This window comes from Spodoptera frugiperda, chromosome 1 (assembly GCF_023101765.2).
Source record: "Spodoptera frugiperda isolate SF20-4 chromosome 1, AGI-APGP_CSIRO_Sfru_2.0, whole genome shotgun sequence".
NCBI classification, from domain to species: domain Eukaryota; kingdom Metazoa; phylum Arthropoda; class Insecta; order Lepidoptera; family Noctuidae; genus Spodoptera; species Spodoptera frugiperda.
This window is the reverse complement of record NC_064212.1, coordinates 594,994-618,565: the sequence shown is the minus strand read 5'-3', so window position 1 is coordinate 618,565 and position 23,572 is coordinate 594,994. Positions and strand designations below refer to the sequence as shown.

Below are 23,572 nucleotides of genomic sequence, written 5' to 3'. Positions count from 1 at the left end.
ACACAAAAGTTTACTCTGAATCGGTTCGCACAAGAAAAACTAAATAATTTTACTTACGTAGACATCCAGTAGGTCCAAACCCGTAGTACCCAGGCAGACAGATGTCGCAGTGTGCGCCACCGACACCCTCTGCGCAGGCGCAGGCCCCCGTCTCCGGGTCGCAGGCTGACGCGCCGGGGCCGCACGCGCAGCGACGGCACCCGCCTAGGTGTAGGCCCCAATAGCCTTCCTGTTAGACAAATAAATATAAGAACCCATTAAGTTAAAGTTCATAAGTTAGTATGTAAAGCTTCTCTGTATGTACATTGTGCAAATAAATACATTTATATAAAAACTATTGTTCATAGTTTCAAGCCATGCTAGAAGCTTGCAGATCACTTGCACTCGCCGCGTCATGTGTCGCGAAATGCTGCTCATGAATATGAGCCTCTAGCTTGGCTTGAAACTAGTCGAGTTCCTCGTAAAACAGTTACTTAAGTAACCCGATAGCGTAATAATCAATTTAGTTTGTCTCACGACAGTTATAATAAAATTATTTTATTAGCTTAATCGGATAATTTTTTGAAACGAATCAAAATATGAAATGAATCGTTAAGTCGTAACCCCATTGCCTCAATTTAATCTAAAATTAATCGCATCTTGAGATCTCAGCATCTGTTTATGCTGATCCATCAGTCGAGTCGTAACGGCAGACTGGCAGACTGCCACGGGACGACCGTAGATAATACACATTGCGCAAACATCATCGTATACTAAAACAGGAATAGTAGACATGCTATAATTATATTAATCAGGAAAAATTGTCGTGGCTTAGGGAAGGTGGCTGTTTTTCAAACATGAAAGTGATGATTTGAAACTTTGCAAGTTGGTAATATGGTGACATCTTATACACTTTACGAGTTTATTTAGACATTGCTAACATACGGTGAACAGACACAAAAACGACGACGTACATTTTTTGTATGGCAAATTTTAGTTCCGCAGGTGACCGGTAGAGGCGTTGTAAAAGTCGTCGCGAGCGACTATCGACAAATACTATTGCTTCAAATTCATGGTAAAGGTACAGAACAGTGACTAATGGTCACGGTCACTATACTTTCTTAAAGCACATGAGTAGGTACTTAACTCCGAATTAAAAGTATAAGGTAGGCTAAAAAGATTATGTAGGTAATAACTTAATAAGTAAGCAAATAAACAACAATAATATCCAATAAAGCTATCGTCGAGCGTTGAACCTAACACAATGGCTTACAAGTGCTATCGGCGCTCACTCAACAAGGGTCCCATTCACGCACAAGAATGCGCGTGCGCACGATACCATCGCACACGCAGCGGACGTAAGCCAATGCGCATGAAGCAGTAAATTAAAACAATGTTACATTTTAAGACATAGTAAATCATAATATTAACAACACGCCTTTTGTACCCCGAGGGGTAGGCAGAGGTGTATTGAATGTAGTAACTTTTCGTTAGTACTAAATAGGGGTAAGAAGGAAATTATTATCTGGTAAGGCTCGATTCCCTAGAAGGTTTACCGGGGCTCCGGCTCCAAAAGCAGGAGTAGGAACGGGGTGGTTTTTAGTCAGTAAGAGTAGTCTGACACTCCCTCTCGCTTCGCCCAAAGCGGGAGAAGTCATCGGACGATTTTACCCCCTCACAAGAAAATGCTTAGAAAATTTAAGTGTAATATTATTTCAATATACGATCAGCTTTTAAATAGATAATAAAATATTGATGTTGATATTTTGCTGGCTTATGCTCGGATTACTACTAAATCGTGCTGTAGACTTTGATTGTATATAAATAAACTATTTCAGTTCATGGTTGCCATGGGATTAGGGATATAGTCGAGCCAAATATCAAATGTTTGCTTTATGGTCATTTCTCTCTCAACATTACCTGACCCGTGCTGGTATGTGGAATTAAACCTTACTGTAAGCTGCTGGCCCGAAAGTTTAAGATCCCTTGGATGCTCCTTATGCATGGGTTCGAAATCTACCAACCGCAAGTACCAATATGACCATTTCCAAGTTATATGTACTTTATAAGATTATTTAAATTTAAGACACCACAAACGACTAAAGACTGGTGATGGAAAACATCGTTAGGGCTCTCTCATCTCCATGCCCTTTTTTTTTTGTTTTTGTTTTTTTTTTTTTTTTTGAGGGGGAAAATCATCCAATGACTTCTCCCGCCTTGGGTGAGGCGGGAGGGAGTGTCAGACTCTTACTGACTAAAAACCACCCCGTTCCTTCTCCTGCTTTGAGCCGGAGCCCCGGTAACCTTTTACGTTGTCCGCAGCTCCGGATCAGGCATCAGCCCTACTGGGCCCCATCTGTGGTGGTCTGGCTCTTTGAGGCGCGCGCGGAACGCGACGCGCCGTACGCACGGGTCTGGTTCTGGTCGGGCGGCGAGCTACCCTTGCTCACCGTCCGCAGACCCGCACTTACGGTGGCCGGAGATCGTCACGCGATCCCCGACGCCCGGAGTGTCTTCTGCGGCGGCTGGGGCGTGAGGAGGATCGTTCCCTCACGCGCTCCGCCTCCTCCTTAGCTAGCATAACTGCTTCGCAGAAGGAGGAGACGGCGTCCCATTCCCTCTCGCTCCGCACCATGGCCTGAACCAAAGCCGGACGCGAGAGGTCACCGTCGCCGATCACATCCCTAAGGACACGGCGGTGCTCAGCCCATGCAGGGCACACCGCTACTGTATGCTCCACCGTGTCCTCCGGGTGGTCCACGCAATGCCGACACCCGGGCGTTTCCTCCCGCCGAATCCGAAACAGGAACCTACCGAAACTTCCGTGTCCGGTAAGCACCTGCGTCAGGCGGTAGGTGAGGACGCCGTGACGCCTCTCTAGCCACTCCTCAAAGAGGGGACTTACCGCTGATATAACAGCGAGCCCAGCCCTCGGTTGCGACAGTCGTTGCTTCCATTCCGCCATGAGATCGCGCCGGAGCTCATCCCGCCACGCACTAATCTGGCGCGGCAGTGGAGTTTCGCCCCGGCGATGCGCCTCCGCACGTAGGCTGTATACGTGCGCAAGCACTTTCGCCTCCAGATCCCACGGCGGTGATCCCGCAAGGAGGTTAGCCGCCTCCCCGGAGATCGTGCGGTATCCACGGATCATCCGAATGGCCATGACCCTCTGGGATGAAACCAGCGCACGAGCTGGTCGTCGCCGTAGATTTGGCGCCCACACCGGGGCCCCATAGCGGGCCATGGACCGCACAATCCCCGCGTACAACTTCCGGCAGGAGGCGTTTGGTCCCCCGAGGTTGGGTAGGAGCCGCTTTAGGGCAGCCCCCGTCCGTTCCAACTCGGGAGCCAAACGTCGGAAATGTTCCTCGAATTTCCACCGACTGTCGAGGACGAGTCCCAGGTACTTCATCGTCACCTCGATGCCGATGGAAACCCCTCCTGCCATGATCTGGAACCCACCCGGAGGTGGCGCATTCCCGCGGCCATAAAAACACATGGCCTCGGACTTATGAAGCGCCACCTCGAGTCCCAGCTGCCGGATCCTTGCAACGACTATCGCAACCGCTCTCGTCATCAAGTCAGCCGCCATTTGGTGCGACCTCCCGCTTGCTAGCACTAGCGTATCATCAGCGTAGCAAACCACGCTGACGCCGCTCGGGAGGTCGGTGCGCAGCACCCAGTCGAAGCCTATGTTCCACAGGAGCGGTCCCAGGACCGATCCCTGTGGAACACCGCGCGACATCTCTCGCCGGTTCCACTCACCTCGGTGACCGGGGTAGATGACAGATCTGTTCGTCAGATAAGCCTCGACTATACGACGGAGATAGGTAGGCACCCGATGATATCGTAGTGCCTCCAAAATGCAGCTCCAGGGCAGAGAGTTAAAGGCGTTGGCGATGTCCAAAGACACCGCCACGACGACCCTACCCCTGGACACTGCAGACCCCGTCGTAAGGTCCCTCACGCGCATGATGGCGTCCACCGTGGAGCGCCCTCTGCGGAAGCCGAACTGGCCGTCCGCGAGGTCCGGCCCTGTTCCCGTCAGGTGCGCGACGAGGCGGTTTGAAATTATTCTTTCAAATAGTTTTCCCACCTCGTCGAGTAGCACGATGGGCCGGTACGCGGACGGAGAGTCCGCAGGGCGCCCTGGCTTCTTCACGAGGACCAGTTTACCCGCCTTCCATGATAGCGGGAACTGGCCCCTCTCCAAACATGCGCTGAAAAGACCAATTAGTCGAGGCCTGAGAGTCTCCGAAGCCAGGACCCACGCCTTCCCAGGCAATCCGTCGGGTCCCGGAGCGGTGTTTTTGGCGCCCATCCGGCGCACCGCCACTCTCAGCTCTGCCTCGGTCACTTCTGGTGCTGTGTCGTCGTCGTCGTCGCTGTGGCCCGCATCGGGCACCGCAGGGGGCGGAGTCATGCACGGAGGGATGTAGCCCCTCTGTGATTGGGGGAACAAGGTGGTGACCACCTCCTCTACAACCTCTGGCCGGAGACTCTGTGTCAGCGGGGGAGCCTGTGTGCGGAGCTTGTCACGCACCATTAGGTAAGGGCGTCCCCACGGGTCTCTGTCCAGAGTCTCCAGCATCTCCTGGCGGGCCTGGTTTTTGGCCCGCCGGATTTCCGTTTTTAGGGCGTCTTTCGCCGCCTTGTACCCCTCATATAACTCCGCCTCTCTAGCTTCCGCGTCTGGAGGACGGATACGAAGCCTGCGGTGCCTCGTGTACCGGCGGCGCGCAGCAACGCACGCACTGCGCAGAGCAGCCAGCTCTTGCGACCACCAGTACATCTGGCGCTTCCGCTGTCCTGGACGGACCCGGGGCATCGCCACGTCACAAATCCTGTACATGGCGTCCTGGAGCCACCGTGCCTCCTCGTTAATGTCGGCAGGCCTGTCCGGTGGTATCACCCAGGCCTGCACGATGGCGGCTTCCAGGAATAGCTCCCGGTCCAGCTGCCTCAGCGCCCAACGCGGGCCACATGGGGCCTGTCTGACCGGCGGGTCCGCGGACTCGGCGGAGACGTCAAACCGGATGTACCGGTGATCGGAATATGTCTCCACCTCCTCCATGACACACCAGTCGACGACACGCGGTGACAGAGCGGGGCTCGCGAACGAAATGTCCACAACCGATTCACCCTGCATCCGCACACACGTGGGGACAGAACCCCGGTTCAGGACGACTAGGCCTGTCTCCAGAGCCCAGTCTTCCACCATCCTACCCCGCGTGTCAGTGATCCGGGAACCCCAAGCCAAATTCTTGGCATTGAAGTCCCCGAGGACGAGCACGGGGAGGGAACGGAACCCGACGACGACGTCAACCAACTCCCTGAGGGAGTTGTGGAACTCGGCGAGAGTTCGGTTCGGAGAGAAATACACGCCCACCACAGCGATCTCTCCGAACCGTGCTGCGACACAACCCCGGCCTCTTTGAGCACCCTCAAGAGTCGGGGTACCGGCGGCGGCTGACGAGATGATGGTCACCGAGCCATCCAAGTCCGCCACCCAGTGATCCCTGGGCGGGACGAAATAGGGCTCGGAGACCACGGCGATATTAATCGACCACTGCGCCATGCTCTGGAGTAGTAGGTCCTGAGCGGCAGCGCAGTGATTGATGTTCGCCTGGAGGAGACGTAATGGAGTCACTATTGACAATCCATCACGACCTCCTCGGCGGCATTACAGCCGGCAGCGGCTGCGGCGACAGCAGCAGTAGGGGAAGCGGTTGCTACTGCAGTGGCGGCGGCGGAAACGGCGGGGGTGGCGGAGGGCCTAGCCTTGCCCCTGGCTTTGGCAGGAGGGGAGCAGATTCTGCTCTCGGCCCGGTGATTGGCCGGCTTACCAACTGTCGCGCATGCTTGACAGTGTAGCGGGGCGGAGCACGAGCCGGCCCTGTGACCGGGCTGACCGCAGCGGAAGCAGCAGTCACTGCGGTCCACCTCTGAGGTGCACTTAACGCTCACGTGGTGACCCACGTGGCAACGGTAACACCTCACAGGCCGAGGCTCGAGCAGTTTGACCTGCGCCGAGACCCAGCCCACCAGGAGCCTTCGACCCTCCTTTATTTTCTTGGCCGCTGAGACGGGGCAGCTCACAACAACCGTTCGCAGCCCCGAATTGTCTGCACGGATGGTGCCTGCCTTCACCTGGTCTGCAGGGCACCCTCCCGTCCTGGCTACAGCAGCCACTATCTCCTCCGCCGTCACGGAGTCGTCCAGGCCCAATATACGCAAGTCTAGGCACTTGGTGGGCCTGGACACGCGAGCCTCATCCGCACCGAGGCATGCCCTGAGCTTTTCAGCAAGAGCGTCAGCGGATGAACTGCTGGCCGCGCCGGGGACCTCAAGGAGACGGGCTCCAGTCGCCGTCACCTTCATCGAGAACCCATCAGGTGCCCCGAACTCCGCGGGAGTTACCGCCCCCTTTAATTTGGCGAGGATGTCGCCATATGTCACGCCTCTCTGGACCGCATCGGGCTGTAGAGTAATTACTACAGCCGCGGTCTTAGGGGCGAGAAGCAAGGCCGCAGCGCGCTTCTCCTTGCGCTGCTGCTGCCGCCGCTGCCGCTGTTCCTTTTTCCGGCGCTTTCGCCCCTCTTTGGCGGCCTTCTTAGCCTCTCCAACTACCTGCCATTCGCCGCCATCAACAAGAACATCCGAGACCGGGGTAGGCTCTACTCCGGTTGGGGCAACAGCTGGCTGACTCACTGTGCCCCTGCGCCTACGACCTTTCGGCGCCTTGGCAGCCGGTGCAGCCGAAGCCTGCGCTGGCGAGGCTACCAGCTCACTCGCCGGCGGTTGGCCTTGAGCAGAGCGGCTTGACTGACCAGAATTGGTCGCCGCTGCAGCTGCAAAACTTCTTGGGGCTGCTTGACTCGCTGCAAGTGGGGGGCGGAGAATCCTGCTCTCCAGCACGTCAAAACGTTGCTGGAACGCAGCCATTTCCCGCCGCACCAGGCCGATCATGTCAGCCTCCGCTGACTGTGAGGGCTGGCCTCGACCTCCGCGAGCGGCGGCGAGCTCGGCCTTAGCCGACCGAAGCTCGGCCTCCATAGCCGCATTGGAGGCTGTCAACCGGGCCATCTCCCGCCGCATCTCCCCCAGCTCTTTTTGCAAGGCGGTCATCTGCCGCCCTGCTGCTAAAGGCGCCCCGTTTTGCCGAGCGGCCTTCATAATAGTAGCCTTCGCATGTCTCAGCACTCCGTTTCGGGCGTTCTGGGATTTCTGTCCAGCCACCATACGGAGTGCCTCCATAACCGCCTTGCGAAGGCTAACCTCGCCAGTTACACCAACATTCTGGCCTACTGAGCCCTCGCCACCAGACACCTCCATTTCAGAGGAGTCGGCTTCGATTGGTTTGGCCTGAGTAGTGGGTACCACCCTTTCACTGCCCTTTCTTTTACCCCTTCCCCGCGAAGCCGTAGGGATCTTAGGGGCAGGGGCCTCCTGCTCGTTGGAGGACGGCCCTCGACCTTCCTCCAACCTGGGACGTTTAAACGTCCCCCTTTTCGGGCGCTGCGAGCTCACGCTGCGCAGTGAGCAAGCGCCAGATGCGGATGAGGAATCGGACTCAGAGCCCGACACCCTCCGACTTGGGCCCGTACGGGCCCAAGGGAAACAGAGCCGCTCCGGCTCTCTCCAGCAACAGCAAGCGAGCTGAGCTCACTTGCCCTCTCCTCCTCATTCGATGGTGGTTTTACAAAGGTTTTATTTTTTAAATTCTCCATATAAGTCCCACGAGTATGGGGGAAATAAACGGTCCACCCAGGCAGTGCCCCCTGTACCTGGGTAAGTGTACATTTAGTACTCAACTAGAGGGTCCACCGGTTCCCTAGCTGGGGGTGCGCTCGCGACTGACATACTCCTCAGCCATGCATACCCTCGCCGCGCACCAGAACTTGGTATTGGAGGAATTTTTTATAGAGGTTATCTTCCTCGCGGTCCAGGCGGCCAAGCCAAGACCCTCGTCCCGTTCCGAGTCATGAAACCATGAACTCTTCCCGGATTACGACTTCGACGGCTGCAGTCGAGGCACTACTTGTGTCCCGATGCTACTCGTTGGCAGGGTGAGTGCACAACGAGCACCGCCCTTGTTTCTCCGCCACGTTCTCTGCTAAACTCAGAGAAACGGGCGGAAAAACGACCCCACGGAAGCACAGGCCTCGTGCCAACACAAAGCCCGCCGCCTCCAGAACCCATCCTGGGTTCGCCCGCCCCGTCCAGAAGTTAGCTACGGGCAACTCATCTCCATGCCCTAACTCTCTCATCTCAATGCTCAAACTTTCTTCATGCGAGAAGAGGCTTTGGTCAGCAATAATGGTAATAAGCTATTTATGTGATGTGTGATGTAATCATGTAAACCACCTTAACATTTAAACTGTTCATCTCTGTCTACCCCTTCAGAGAATAAAGGCCGTAATGCCACTAATTAGTAAGCTTATTATCCAAGACTAATTGACGTAACAATCTCAGTCTGCCCCAGATGTTGAGGAGCCAAATCCTTTGAAGTTCGTTCAACATTCGTCTTCCAGTATCCAGGGTCTTACAGCCGTGAGGCGTGAGATATTTAGGCTTCAGACAGCTGTATGCTGTGGCTCTGTGGCTCTGTGACCCACTTCCGCAAATACTTGCTTGTCCGAATGACATTTAATTGAGTCCCCGCGGTACAATTCCGATACAAGCGACACCAATTATTGGTATTATGGTCGACAGGGCCGGATTTGGAAATGGTTTTTCATGTTTGTGTAAGATTTGCTTGTGTGGATTATGTTGATTTAGGTAGGAGTAGATGGATTAAACATGTAAGTAAGTACTAATGTTATGTTCTTAATAAATTGACTTAAATCAAATCACTTTAATGCGTCCGTAGTGTACAGTGTGGTCTACAATTTTATCCAGTAATACTTAGTTAAGATTGTGCTTTTCCTAAAAGGATATGAATGGGAGTCAAAAACCTAACCTCTCTATTCGTTATCAATTCTTTTTATCTAGTTATTATGTGATTTAAAATTATACCAAAGTGTATTCGGGCAAAAATATTATAAACCATACTGTTGAATTGAAATGGTCTCTGTAATAGGAGAGATACAGATATAAGATAAAATTGTAAAACCTAAAGAAAGTTGCACCTCACTAAGTAAGATACATCCCTGTGCAGTACTTATATCCGTAAGTGACAGCGCTTACATTCAGTTTCATATTCCGTGACAGTTACTATTTCTCTCAGTTCTCAGTTATAACTAAACTACATTGAGGCAATTGAATCGAGTGCTTCATACGAGGTTTATTTACGAGATATTTATGAAAGAAGTTGTTTCATTGAAATGGGTATTAGGCACTAAAATAAAATAGCAAATTTCTTGTTTGTATGTAGAATAAATGATTATCTTTAGTCTGAATAGGGGTAACAGTTTCAAATTGTCATGTTTCGTGAATTAAAGTGTTAGATACAATACATCATTCTCATAGCATAAAACATCACTGCAAAAAGTAGTTACCTTCTCTTTCAGAGTGACCAATAAATAAAACAACAACACAGCACTTTGTAGTGTAGAGATACCTACATAATTATTTTTCTGCGAAAAACGGAAACACCATGTTACTAATTCATTAGTCCCAAGAAAAACTTAGACATTCAACAACAACAACAACAAAGCAACATGGTTACATAAATGATTCACTCTAAATCCGTCCCTGTTTAATCATACAGCGGCTTCGTATAAATTGTGGCCTGTTTCCTGAGTCCGTTCCGTTTATTGCTAAGAAATGTCACGGGGACATTTCCAACAGACCGCCGTTTGAATATCAATGCGAAGTACCAATGGATGTAAATTGTTCGCTCGGAATCCTAACTGTGCAGCTGTGACTGAGGACAGAGGGAAACAGGAGGTGTTTCATTGTAAACGGGACTCTGGACTTTGTAGAGCAGTCTTTGATTGATTGTGTTGCGATTTCCAACTTTAACTTTTGGGTCATAAAGTTGAAATTAGCATACACTGATGTTAGGTTTCTACAATGAATGTCATAGAATCCGAGATTAACATAATTCTGTAACATGAAAGGTTATGAAGCTGCTTTGTCGTTTAATGAGCGAGTAAGAATGAACTTTACGTGCTTGTAATAAATGCGAAAACTAATAACTTTTACTTGATTGATACTTAGAAGCGCGCGTTTAATGAACGAGCTTTATGTTTCAGTAGTGAAAGTAAGTCACACACACTATGTTACAATCAGCTTTGATTTTTTAATCGTTGACGCAATTAAATTATTGTATAAAATGATCATTTTAGACGTTATTTCTTCTACTAAATTGCCTTCTATAGATTCTTCAGTGTCATTTTAACTATTATTATAACATTTAGGCTACAAACCTCGCATGTTTCACAAGCTCTGCCCGTAACGTGTTGCTTGCAACGGCACTGCCCCGTTCGAATGTCACACACGTTGCTCTCCGCACCGATCGACGAACAGTTGCAACCTGTAACAATTAGAAAAATACTTTAATTTATCATCAAGTATTTTTGCCAAGACATTAAGAATGTACTCTATCAAGACTTATTTTTCTCAACCCGGGAACCGTAATCAGGACCCCACTGATCGGCAGTCGCGCTTTGAGGCGGCATTAATAGCCATAACTAATAACATTGTAAATTGATATTCATAATTATTGTAATGTCTGTGGCATTCAATTCCAACCGTCATCGTTTTGGAATGCCGCCCACGTTCCAAATTCAAATCCAGATCAATTTGCTAATGTGTCGGACAGCTTAACGGCCGCGGCTGGTAGGCAGGGGTTATTCAATACAAGATACAAGATATCCTCCATTTTGTAAATATTTATTTAGATTGTAATTCATGTCGTTAATATAATTTCGTCAAGGTAGACATTGCAGGCGGTTCTGCTTGTTTGTCTGTTTGGAGGATCACCAGACCAAACGATACGGCTTCCGTTAAGATCGAATAACTGGTGATCTTCTAGTTCCATATCGGCAAATGAACTAGAAGGTTTAGAAGCGCTGGCAATTAGTTTGGACGTAGCGAAGGTCTTTAATCGTCTTTAGCATTTATTTTATTTAAGTCGTGGTCATTCCACTGCAGGGCAAAGGTCTCCCTAACCTCCTTCTACTTTTCTCTATGCAGAGTTTTCTGCGGCCAATTGATTAGGAAATCAAGTTCGTTCCGCCATCTTTTTCTGGTCCTGCCATGACGTCTGATCCGTTTAGCATACATACTAAATAATTTCTATCCTTTGTCTGAAACCTTCTACAAAAAACATCACTTGTTACAAACAGGCAGACATGCCTACGTTTACATTATACACACTTAACAATTAGCTTTGAGATAAGACGGTGATTACCCACAAAGTGGTCACAGGACGGCAGCTTTAAGGCTGCGATAGGGGACCGTTGTAAACAATATAATTTAGATAAAATAATGTGCCCACTATCAAACGATTAGCGATTAATGATCAGCAGGTATATAGGTGGCTCCTTATGGCAGGATATTCAACTTATAATGTTTTTTTTAACTTATAATTTTAGTTCCTGCTCGTAGCAACTCTTTCTGTGATTCACAAATTGTTATAAATAATACGGGTATGTGGAATTCTATGTTTGTAAACGCACCCACGACACAGGAGAAAAGCCTAGTGTGAGGTAACGTTATGAAAGGTTTCTAAAATCATTCAAAACGCCATCGTCGGTATTTTGGTGACTTCATAATATATGGACATAGTTTTGAAGAAAACGAGTTCAAATATGCATTAAATACGTTTAATGTTCCGCTATCCATGAGAACATACCGAAAAGACAGCAATATATTCAGCCCAATTACATAAATTAACTTCTACATGTATTTAGAGCAAATCGCGTAGAAATTCGAGAGCCAAGCTCTGAATAGTTTGTTATTGTTCACATTCATAATAACTAAACAATGGCTGACACAAAACGCAGGTGTACCAGAAACGATCAAACACACACAAATATAAACCCTATGTGATTAAATATTTGGTATAAATCTGTTTGATTGAGTTATAAGGTTGTGTTCCCACGGTGTGAGTTATTAGAAGTTATCGATTATTGTTTCAATGATTGTAATTCTGATAGATATCATTGTTTTATGGTTCGTCGAAAATGTCGCGTATTTCAAATATAACTAGGCAAGTTATACAGTTTGTCATAGTCTTGTAATTAATAGTTGGTATAACCATTAATTGAAACGCGAAAAATAATAATTTCGTTAGTTATTTTGCGTGAAACCAAACGCGAGGCAAACTTTTTTTTGAGAGGAGAAAATCATCCTATTACTTCTCTCGGAACATGAGGCAATGTAGACCCTGTATTTTCGCAAATACTATTCAAAAAACTTTATGTTTCTTTGCCCAACCCAATAAGAAATCACAACACCTTACTTGGTACTCATAATTCGCCGAAATTAAAAGTAAATGATGAACAGATCACTAAATAAATTGGTTGTTCGTCATCGACCGGAAATATGATGATGGAAACATGAAGAAGTCAATCAATTGAATGACTTCGGGGAATTAAATAACAATAATGACTAAAACTAATTCTCTTGACTTATATCAATCTGTAATTACATAACGTTTCCCACGGTAGATTTAATTTCTGAATAATTACGGTACCTACTCAAGATTCGCGGAACCAAAAGCGTGTTACAAATTAATAACTTCTTTATTTAATGAAGTAGTTTTATTTAAGCAACGTCTAGAGACCTAGAAGTCTATAATTTGGTCTGGGTATAGGTAGGTTTGGTATTCAGCCAAAAATAGTGCCACTTATATTAAAGAAAGGTACAAATATTGCTATTCAGTTATGACGAGTTAAAATTAACTTTAACACCCGGATCATGGCCTGTATTGTATTCCAAATTTCGTCTAAATCTAAACAGCAGTTTTTGTGTAACAAAGTAACAAACATTTTCAAATTCCAATTCAAATTCTTTTTTCGCAGACTATGGGTTCTTAAAATAAAATTATAAATCACCATAATCATGCAAAAAATGCAAATTAGGTACAGACGAATTAACACAGTATCATGCAACTACTTATATCAAAAAAAGTCCATACAATTACGAGAAATGTCAAACTTACAATAATAACATTCATTATTAGCTGATAGGTACATTCCGTTATTAATCTTAATACTAATGGACCAAATACATATTACGTTTTCAAACTAAAGTATTCCACACGGATCCAAAATATATTCGTCGGATCCGAAAGTAAACATAATTCGATGCGACAACCACCGCGATTACATCTACGATCTGTCCTAACGACCACTTTCCAACAATTAGCTCCAGCTGAAGATTTATCCAGCCATTCTAGGTAACATCTATCGTAAATTAAGCTAATCTTGTAAGCAATTAAGCTATTTGTATAAATCTAGGAGAAAATCCCAGTCAAATTCCTAGGAAGCTTGTCTTAACTGTACTTTCTGAAAGGCGATGTCAGACACTAATGGATGTTTAAGAGAGTGTCGCAATAAGTGTCGGGGCTCTCGGACATTTAGTTTTCGGTAAGGTGTATCGTTAAATAGTGGGTTTTATAGCTTTGTTGCTATTGGAGTAGATATCATTTAACACAATTTAACAGCTTGTAGTTGGCCTTTGGGTATGAAGTAGTTATTACTGAAGGTGCTCGTGTATTGGAAATGTCGAAAACAAACATTTAGCAATATAATTAATGCATTGTTTCGTAACTGCTAACTAGGGGCCCGCGCCCGCGGCCGGCTCCTCAACCTTATTAGTTTGTATTTCATAAACAGAGGGTATAATTGATGTGTATGGTATGAAACATAGTTTGCATTCTTGGTAAACTTATTGGAAAATTTTAGGATTTTTATGGTGTATTTTCCACTAGAGATTTGCTTTGCTAAGTTTTTGTGGATACGTTTGGCTTCCACCAATCATATTCATTGGTACACATAGTTTAGTACTGGATGCGAGCTATGGATGGCTTCTCTACTATCGATACAAGGCATACTTGAGCTGCGCATCTTTCTAGCACTGCTAAATAGCTTAATATCAGACTATCAGTAGAAACGGTCACATAGTTTCACAGCTTAGCTTTAGAGTCAAATGTTATTAATATTTCTTATTCTACTTTTTTATTGATAGTACAGTTGATTAGATATAGAAAGATAACGTGTAGAACTTAAAGTACATATGAACCAAATACCAAACATGGCCTGTATTGTCATTAAGAATTACAACATGGGTCTAACATAGTGTTTAAATCTCCAAAACGTGTAGTTTGTGGTAAGAAAACGGCTGTGGTTTATAAACAAGTGATTTAACTGATTTACTCGTTCGTGAGTTCGTAAATAACTTAACTGATCGTTTCAATAATGTTAAATTGGCAATGGGCTACGATTTTAATGATATTGTGTAGGCACTACAATTTTGAATTCAGTTGTTGAGTACCTTAATATATTTCTCTGAGTTTAATATAAACTTAAACTCAAATTCTTTATCTACATGTTAGGGTATTAGAGGTACTCCACTACCGCGCCAGATCAGTGCGTGGCGGGACGAACTCCGGCGCGATCTCATGGCGGAATGGCAGCAACGACTGTCGCAACCGAGGGCTGGGCTCGCTGTCATTGCAGCGGTAAGTCCCCTCTTTGAGGAGTGGCTAGAGAGGCGCCACGGCGTCCTCACCTACCGCCTGACGCAGGTGCTTACCGGACATGGGAGTTTCGGTAGGTTCCTGTTCCTTATTGGGCAGGAGGAAACGCCCGGGTGTCATCACTGCGAGGACCGCCCGGAGGACACTGTAGAACATACAGTGGCGGTGTGCCCTGCGTGGGCTGAGCACCGCCAAGTCCTCAGGGATGTGGTCGGCGACGGCGACCTCTCGCGCCCGGCACTGGTTCAAGCCATGGTGCGGAGCGAGAGGGACTGGGATGCCGTCTCCTCCTTCTGCGAAGCAGTCATGCTAGCTAAGGAGGAGGCGGGGCGCGTGAGGGAACAAACCTCCTCACGCCCCAGCCGTCGCGAGAGACACTCTGGGCGTCGGGGATCGCGTGACGATCTCCGGCCACCGTAAGTGCGGGCCTGCGGACGGCGAGCAAGGGTAGCTCATCGCCCGAACAGAACCAGACCCGTGCGTGCGGCGCGTCGCGTTCCGCGCGCGCCTCAAAGAGCCATCAGACCACCACAGATGGGGCCCAGTAGGGCTGATGCCTGATCCGGAGCTGCGGACTACCTAGCGGGTTTACCGGGGCTCCGGCTCGAAAAGCAGGAGAAGGAACGGGGTGGTTTTTAGTCAGTAAGAGTCTGACACTCCCTCTCGCCTCGCCCAAGGCGGGAGAAGTCATTGGATGATTATCCCCCCCAAAAAAAAAAAAAAAAAAAAAGGTATTACAGGCCCTAATTTAAATAGCTTAACGGTCTTTTTCTGGCGTTGCAAAGAGGGCTAGCACTAACTTTCCATAAATTACATTTTCTTAACCCAGGACTTAGCATAACGTATAGTAGTATGTATGCAAACATTTCTTATAAACTGTGTATGTAGTCCGTTTCGTTATTATTATATAGTAAGTAATTATATTCTGGTGTAGATATTCCTACTGTTAGTAATATCATTGGTAGAATACTTAGTACCGAAGTATGTCGCATAGTTTAATAATATCGATTCGGCGTAGTAATTGAGAATCTGGAAATGTGCCTGTCAACTATGTTACTTTGATGTTATAATATATTGTAATGAAATGAAACATAATTTGTTTGAATTATGTATGAATATTAACCGTAAAACATGTTAAAATATGTAATATCGGATAAAGTCATAGTATACTTGTTCGATGTACTTCTATCTAATGAGCAAATGATATTAGAATCTTTGCTTTATTCTCAATATTAAACAATTATTATCTATTGTGTTATCTGCTTACTCATGTAACTGTTTAACGAGGAACTTGACAAGTTTCAAGCCATGCTAGAGTCTCATATTCAAGGCGACGATTGTCGGGCTGCTACATAAACTAGTCGAGTTCTTCATCAAACAGTTACGTGAGTAAGCCGATAACATAATCATTAATTTAGTATGTATGTCTTACGAAAGCTATAACAAAATTAAACAATTATATTAAGAAGATGTAATAAATCATTATTATAGGACTCTGCAACTTTTGCAATAGCCACAAATGTCCACATGTCATGTACAAGAATGTCAGGAGTCAGCCATTTTAGATTTGACATTTCACACCTTGGCACTTTCGTAATGATTAATGTCCGTACTGAAATGACACATGACACATGGCATAGGATTGGTAAGGAGTGGTCATTGGCCAATTGGCGTCATAATAATAAGCTGATAGTTGCATGTCCACACTTATGGGTAAATTCTTGATTTATTGGTGATTAGTAGGGATTATGGTATCTTTGCTTGAGCTTTTTTTATGATTTTCTATTAGGTATTTAGAATTTGTAAATTGAGAACATTTTTTTTATTCTGGATATAATAAATGTGTACATTTTCAGTACCCTTAGTACGAGTTTGTTTTACGTTAAACGAGAGCGTTAATACGTTCACGTTTCGATTTCAAACAGACGATTTCGTAAAACAGACTCGTACTAAACCTTCGGTTGAGTTGACGTTAAGTTAAAAAGATGTTTTTTTGTGTAATTGAAATAAATGCTATCTATACATATAATAAAATCGTAGAAAAGTGCTGTCTGTACATTGAAAATAAAAATAAAAAAAATAGCAGGGGTTATTGTTATGTCGATGTCGAACCCAAAAATGTAATTAACTTTTTTTTTGTCTGTTTGTCTGTTTGTCTGTTTGTCTGTTCGTCTGTGCGCACTAATCTCAGAAACGGCTGATCCGAGTTGGATGCGGTTTTCACGAATATATTGTGGGATGCTTAAATTTACATTTAGTGTTTGTTTCATGTCAATCGGTTCATAAATAAAAAAGTTATGTCAAATTAAAGAATCACGTCGAACATTATATGCTTATACCATTAATCTCCGCAACTATTTGACGGATTTGGTTGAAATTTGGTACAGATATAGTTTAGAACCTTAGAAAGGACATAGATATATTTTTATTTCAAAAATCAAAAAATAAAAATAAGAAATAAATTATTTATAAATAATTCTATGTCGATCGTTACACGACTTCGGTTCATGTTATTGTTTTAATTTATCGAAAAAAAGTAAATAAATAGTAAAAAGGTATGAAAAAAATAATATCAATATAATAAAACATTTAGTACAAAGAAAATGCTCTAACGGAGTATAGATAATTCTATGTCGATCGTTACACGACTTCGGTTCATGTTATTGTTTTAATTCATCGAAAAAAGTAAATAAATAGTAAAAAGGTATGAAAAAAATAATATCAATATAATTAAATTTTTAGTACAAAGAAAATGCCCGAACGGAGTATAAATAAATAATCCAAGTTGTCTTTATCCTCGATAGATGGCGTTGGGATTGAAATAGATCGCGCTATGGTTTCGTTACATTCGTTTGGTTGGGTATCGGCCGAGCGCTTCGGTACTATCGCAGAAAAAGTGTATTATCAGTCGTATGATTATTTGTCTGTAGTGGTCCTGCTGTTTCGTATATTCTAAATTGGTTTCGTTGTATTTGTCAATTAATAAGTTTATTTGTTGGGTTTTCCTGGTTTTTTGGTTAAACTATTTAACGTAGGTTTAGTTTGATATCGATTATTAGTAGTTACTGTAGTTAGTTTTTTTAATAAAATTGTAAGTCTAATTTTTTTTAATTAGATTCGATTTAAGTCGTTTCTTTTAAATTATTTAGTTTAAGCTTGGTTATTATAGCATAGAGGATAGGTTGTAATATAGTTTCTTTTTTAATTGTTATAAATTCGTAATTCGTAGCTTTCTTTAGTTTTAAGTTAGTTTAAGTCCGTTTTTAAACTATTTTTTCAGTGCCCTAAGTGAGTATACATCTATTAAATTCAAACGCAGAGCTCATTATGTTGATTTTTGAAGAGTTCCCTGGAATATCTTCCACATCTCATTTTTGTAGAGATCCCGCGAGATCGGGAACTATGTGGTTAAAACCAAAAATTTGCCGGAAGTCACTATTCCACGCGAACGAAGTCGCGGGCAAAAGCTAGTATAATAATAAATGCTTGGCATCGAGTTTTCGGCGACAAAAACGCTAACAAATAAAAACTACGTTTAAAAAACTGACTTCAACACACGTGTTTAAATACGCGAACAACCATGTTGAAGCTGAAAGCTGCTAAGCCGAAGCTGAAAACCGAATCAAAATCAGTGCAGCCAAACGCGAGATAATCGCGCACAAACATATGTACATACAGATTAAACTGAGAACCTCTTTTTGAAGTCTGTTAAAAAGAAATAAAATACCGAAGTCAGGTAGTGGACTATTTGGGAAAAACTATCTAATCGGTGTGATACTCAAATAATATCCATAACGGAACAAAATGATTTCAATAAATATAAAACTGTGTTATCGATACTAAAACCACTTGAAACGCTTTTATCTCACAACCTCACTAATATTTACAAGTTGTAAAAAAAAACGTTAAACTATTTTATTGATATTCAATTCCCTGGCCAACACCATTATAGCTTAAAATGTTTTTCCGATGAGTGAGACAGTTATATATTTCTATAACGCTATCTTACTCTCGCATAGAACAAAATATTGTAACCGTGTTTTCTTTTTACGATGAACCGGGAGTCGAACTTTTGACTGTTTGATGTATGTTTTATAGCTATTTGATGTTGTAGAGTAATCGATTTGGTTTTAAAGATTGGAAAATGTTTCGTTTCCTGTATCGATTTAGGCTTTAATGTTTGAGATATGCTTTGCTCGTAAAATAGCGGTAATTCGCGTTAATACGTCAGAAGTGTGTGTTTTTTTTATGGTATAAGCCGGTAAATGAGCAGACGGATCACCTGATGGTAAGCAATCGCCGCTGTCCATGGACACGGGAAATACCAGAGGCGTTACAAGTGCGTTGCCGGCCTTTTGGGGATTAGGAATTTAAGGGTTGTTGGGTAATAGCAAGAAATCTGGTTGTGTGTCCTATTGCTCACCTCCCATGTGTAATAGGGACTTATAATGGTGAAAAGTGGGTGTACATTCTACGTACCGTAATGTGCACATCTGACTACACTTTTGCTTTTCTGCCTACCTACCAGAGAAAGAAGGCGTGACGATACGTGAATTGTATGTTTTAAAGGGTTATCTTATATGTCCCATTAATAGTGTAATAGAAATTTAAACCCTACAACCCTGAATTTAATGTCGACAATACTCTGCACTTAACTGTACCACTTTAAGTTAAAATGTGGCTTAAGTACAAAATCGTACTTAGAGCATTTACTTAAACCTGAGGTCACTGAAACTAGGGCCCAACGGTACAGCTTTTAACTTAGACTTGTTAATTATCACTATCTAGGCTAACTAGGTATCTAGTCACTTAGGATGCTTTAGTGCGCTAGTACACTAAGTTAGGTCGTGCATAGATTCAATAAGACTGCGCGGTTGACGCGGTAGCTAGGTAACTGGCTGCTAAGCAGCGGGTAGCATGTTCGATTTACGCACGGAGGAACTCTTTGTGTGTTCCACAAATTGTTGCTTCGCGTCTGGAGTAGTGTGTAAGTGAAATTTTACGTTTGTAAACGCACCCTCGAGAGGAAAAAAATCTAGTGTGGGACAACGTGCAAAATATAATGACAGAATTCACAAAGAGTAAACCTCGATATTTTTTACTCGATTTGGTGTAAAACTATCGAGTACCAGTAATACCGATAGTGAGTACTGACCATTATAGTTTAACACGAGGGGCGAACTAGTTCCGCGCACATTATATGTAGATAGTGTGTAAATAAAATAAATTCACGTTATCAAACATATCTATTTACTCCTCATTAACAGCTATACAGAAATTAATTAGACACTTGATTTCCTTTACTCGTGTTATCCACAGATGAATGTCTTCAGACAAATAATGGCATCTAGTGAACACAGCATCACAACAAGCTAAAAACAACCAGTATAAACTGACCTCTGAACATGCACAAACATCATACAAAGCGAGTCCAAGATAAATTGGTTTATATAGCTCTATATATTTGTAGCAAGTTTCGCTAATCTAGTTCAGAATCGTATGTTTACATGGCTTAGCTAATGTTCTGCCGACCCCCTTCGCGTGTTCCGCGGTGATACGTCTAAGTGGTACCACCGGTTCCACTATCACACTGATAACAGTGATGTCTGATACTATTTGCGTACTTTTCACTTTTCAAAGGAGGTAGAATGCTGATCTATGTAGTATTGAGTGCTGGCCAATAGGTCTTGTTGTGTTGGAACCTAGATTTCGTATTTCTTGTAAATGGAATGTGTGTATGTTTCATTGTGTATTTTTCTTTGTTGAGTTAGATTTTTTTAACAACGTTGTCCCACTCTAGGATTTTCTCCTGTATCGTGGGTGCGTTTTCAAATATAAAAGTTCACATGCACATGACACCCAGACCTGAAACAACAGTTTGTAGATCATACAAAGAGTTGCTTCTTGAGGGAATCGAATCTCCTGCACGTTGCACGGCAGTTGCACCCACCGTGTGTCGTTATAATAATTCTCTAAACAATAATCATCTTGTGTGGCACTAATTAAGTCAAACTTAAGTAAGACCGTAATGCTCTATTAGTCTTTAAACGTTCATATTAAACCATTACTTGGATGTTTAACTTAAAATTAAGTTATAAGACAACTTTTTGGCAATATTGGAGCCTATGTTTTAAGTTTGTATATACATAATACCCCAGAGTCTATTCAATTGTTATCTAACATTTCTATGAGCGCAAACTAAACCGGTACAATTACTGCGAACATTGAGTTTAAGTAAAGAAGTAATAACCCTGTAAGCGCTGCATAGTTCAAATCGTAAATCACGAGTTATTTATTCTGTGTTTACTGTAAACTCGCCGTTAATGTTTGTTGCAGAAGGTCTACTTTGTGATGCCAAGGAAATAAACTTCGTAATTTGATGTCAAAAGCGCCTCTTTAAGGATTAATTGAAATAAATGCTTTGACTTTGATTTTGTATGAAATTATACGATAGATACGTAGTTCTAATAGGTTCCGCAGATTTACGGAGTATTCGCGAATCTTCTTTCAAAACAAAATGTTACATTTTAATCACTGCGGACGTGAGCCCTGCTACAACTTTATAAGCTTATTTATTTTTTATTTATTTATTTATACTTTATTGCACACATACATAAAAACACATTACATTGTAATAGTAATTAAAGTACAAGTAAGTTAGATTTTATATATCTAAATTAAAAACCCTTAATTTCCTGCTTCTCATTCCAAGAACGTTTTCGCCCAATTTGACGTAACAACATACATTACCAAAATAAATCCTTCTAGTTTACAGTGTACCTTCTGAACGTACCTCCTATATAACCAGAACGGTTGGAACGAAAGCCTCTGGCCGACGGATTATTATGCATATCGATCATTTTGCTGTTGCATATTTATTTAGTTTACTGCAGTTATGGAGATTTTATGGTACCAGACGACGGACAGAATACTAACGTGCACGGTGCACAGAGGCTGCGAGCCTGTTACGGAATATTGAAAAGATCTTCTTTACCTATGCATAAGATGAGTTAAGACTTCCAAGTTAACAAAGTTGCATTTACTATGTTATGATGTAATACATTCAGTACATACGCACATTGATAAGAAGACCATCATTATAATGTTATATATGTTGAAATATATGTCTAATGAAAATATATGTTTTTTTTGTTAGCAGTGCTATCTCTATACAATACACATACAGTACAAATATATTACAAAAAATGGCTGTGACATACGGACGGACAGATAGACATGATGAATCTATAAGGGTTCCGTTTTTTGCCATTTGGCTACGAAACCGCTCAAAATAGCTTTTTTCGTTAGTGTCATTCTTTTTATCAATAAAACATGATAATCTGGAAGAAACTACTGGGGAAAGGTAAATGGGAAAGGCCCAGAAGAGGTAGAAGAACCAGATCAGCTTCACTCTTAATGACTTGTTTGTTTCATCAGTAAAGAAACTGATCGATGACCAGAACTCCATGTATTGATTGATCATGAATGAGTGTCAACAATAGGCTTACAAGTAATCCGGTCAGTGAGCAGTGACAAGAGGGACTAGTGGTAACTGTGGGCGGCTCATAGACGCCACGTGACCACCATGTCAACATACCTACTCTTAATTTTCTGCTTTATCGATTTTTGGTAGAGTTCAAAATCTATTAACAGGTTCCATGTGCTGGTCGGTGTTTATGTTGTAACGTAACAGGTACTTTAATAAGTAGTATGTAGATCATAATGAATGTTTACAATATTAGTAGAGCCTACTCTAGTCACTAATTTATATTCTCACAAGGAATTTAGGATCAGTAACGCGCGATTAACTAGTCTGGAGGTGCAAACGTATACTACGGTAACTGCTTCTCATCAGATGAAGTGTTGTATAAATTTAGTATGGGAGAGCCATGCTTCGGCACGGATGGGCCGGCTCGACCGGAGTGATTACACGGCTTCACGGAAAACCGACGTGAACCAACGCTTGCGTTGTGTTTCGTTATGTGAGCGAGGATCCGGAGGACCAATTAACCTTCCTAATCCATGATACTCCAACAACCCTTAAATTCTTAACCCCTAAAAGGCAATGCACTTGTAACGCCTCTGGTGTTTCGGGTGTCCATGAGCGGCGGCAATTGCTATTATCATCAGAAAATGTAGAAAAGTGGTGTAGTGTCAATCAGTATTTACTATTTATCGTAATGTATGTATCAATGGCAGTATTGGCAGTATACATCCCAACACTAGGCCCGGGAATGCAGTAACTTGAGTCGTGACTGGCGGATCGGAAGCGATCTGCACCACTTCTTATTTAATACAGAATTACCACAAACTTCATAACACAAGAGTATAAGAGAAATAAACGCGACTTAAACTTTGTAACAAGCTAATTTTAGTGATAGGCTGCGTAACATAGCGCTATGTCATGATCAAGAGTCCCTCTGTGACTCGAAACTAGTAGAGCTTTTCTGGAGTAACGTGATTTTTAGTTAAGGTTTAATTTTATATTAAACCGTCGTGTGCCAGAACGCAAATCCACGTGAGACACAATGTATTTTCTATTGTTGTTTTACCGGCTATACAAGAGGTTAATTTTGATTGATCCATTAATTTTCCTGTTGACAAGGTTTTAGTAAAAAAACCGACCAAGTGCGAGTCGGACTCGCCCATGAAGGGTTCCGTAGCAGCAAGTAGATGACATAATATTATAAAAGTTATAAAATAACTTGGTTTTACATAGTGTTTGCATGAACGGCAAAGTTATATTTGCAGTTTTTGAAAATGTTTTATTTCTTAAAAACTAATAATGATATCTGGTTCAAACCAATTTTCGTTGTCAGTTTCTATTGAAATCTACAGCATATATATTTTTTTTAGTTTTCTCACTCTCTTATTTTAAAAGTTAGAGGGGGGGGGACACTCATTTTTCCACTTTGGAAGCGTCTAACTTTCAAACGGTTG

General features: G+C 43.4%; 1 protein-coding gene across 2 annotated transcripts in view; it reads right to left on the bottom strand.

Annotated features, from left to right (window-relative positions):
* The window catches only part of LOC118273145 (laminin subunit alpha-2), a 139,948-nt gene that overhangs the window by 17,458 nt on the left and 98,918 nt on the right, over positions 1–23,572 (bottom strand). For both annotated transcript variants that reach the window (XM_050694763.1, XM_050694757.1), the window contains exons 19-20: positions 10,353–10,459; positions 58–229 (exon numbers count right to left, since the gene is read on the bottom strand). In XM_050694763.1, coding sequence (XP_050550720.1) covers positions 58–229; positions 10,353–10,459 — 279 coding nt within the window. The remainder of the gene's footprint in view (positions 1–57; positions 230–10,352; positions 10,460–23,572) is intronic.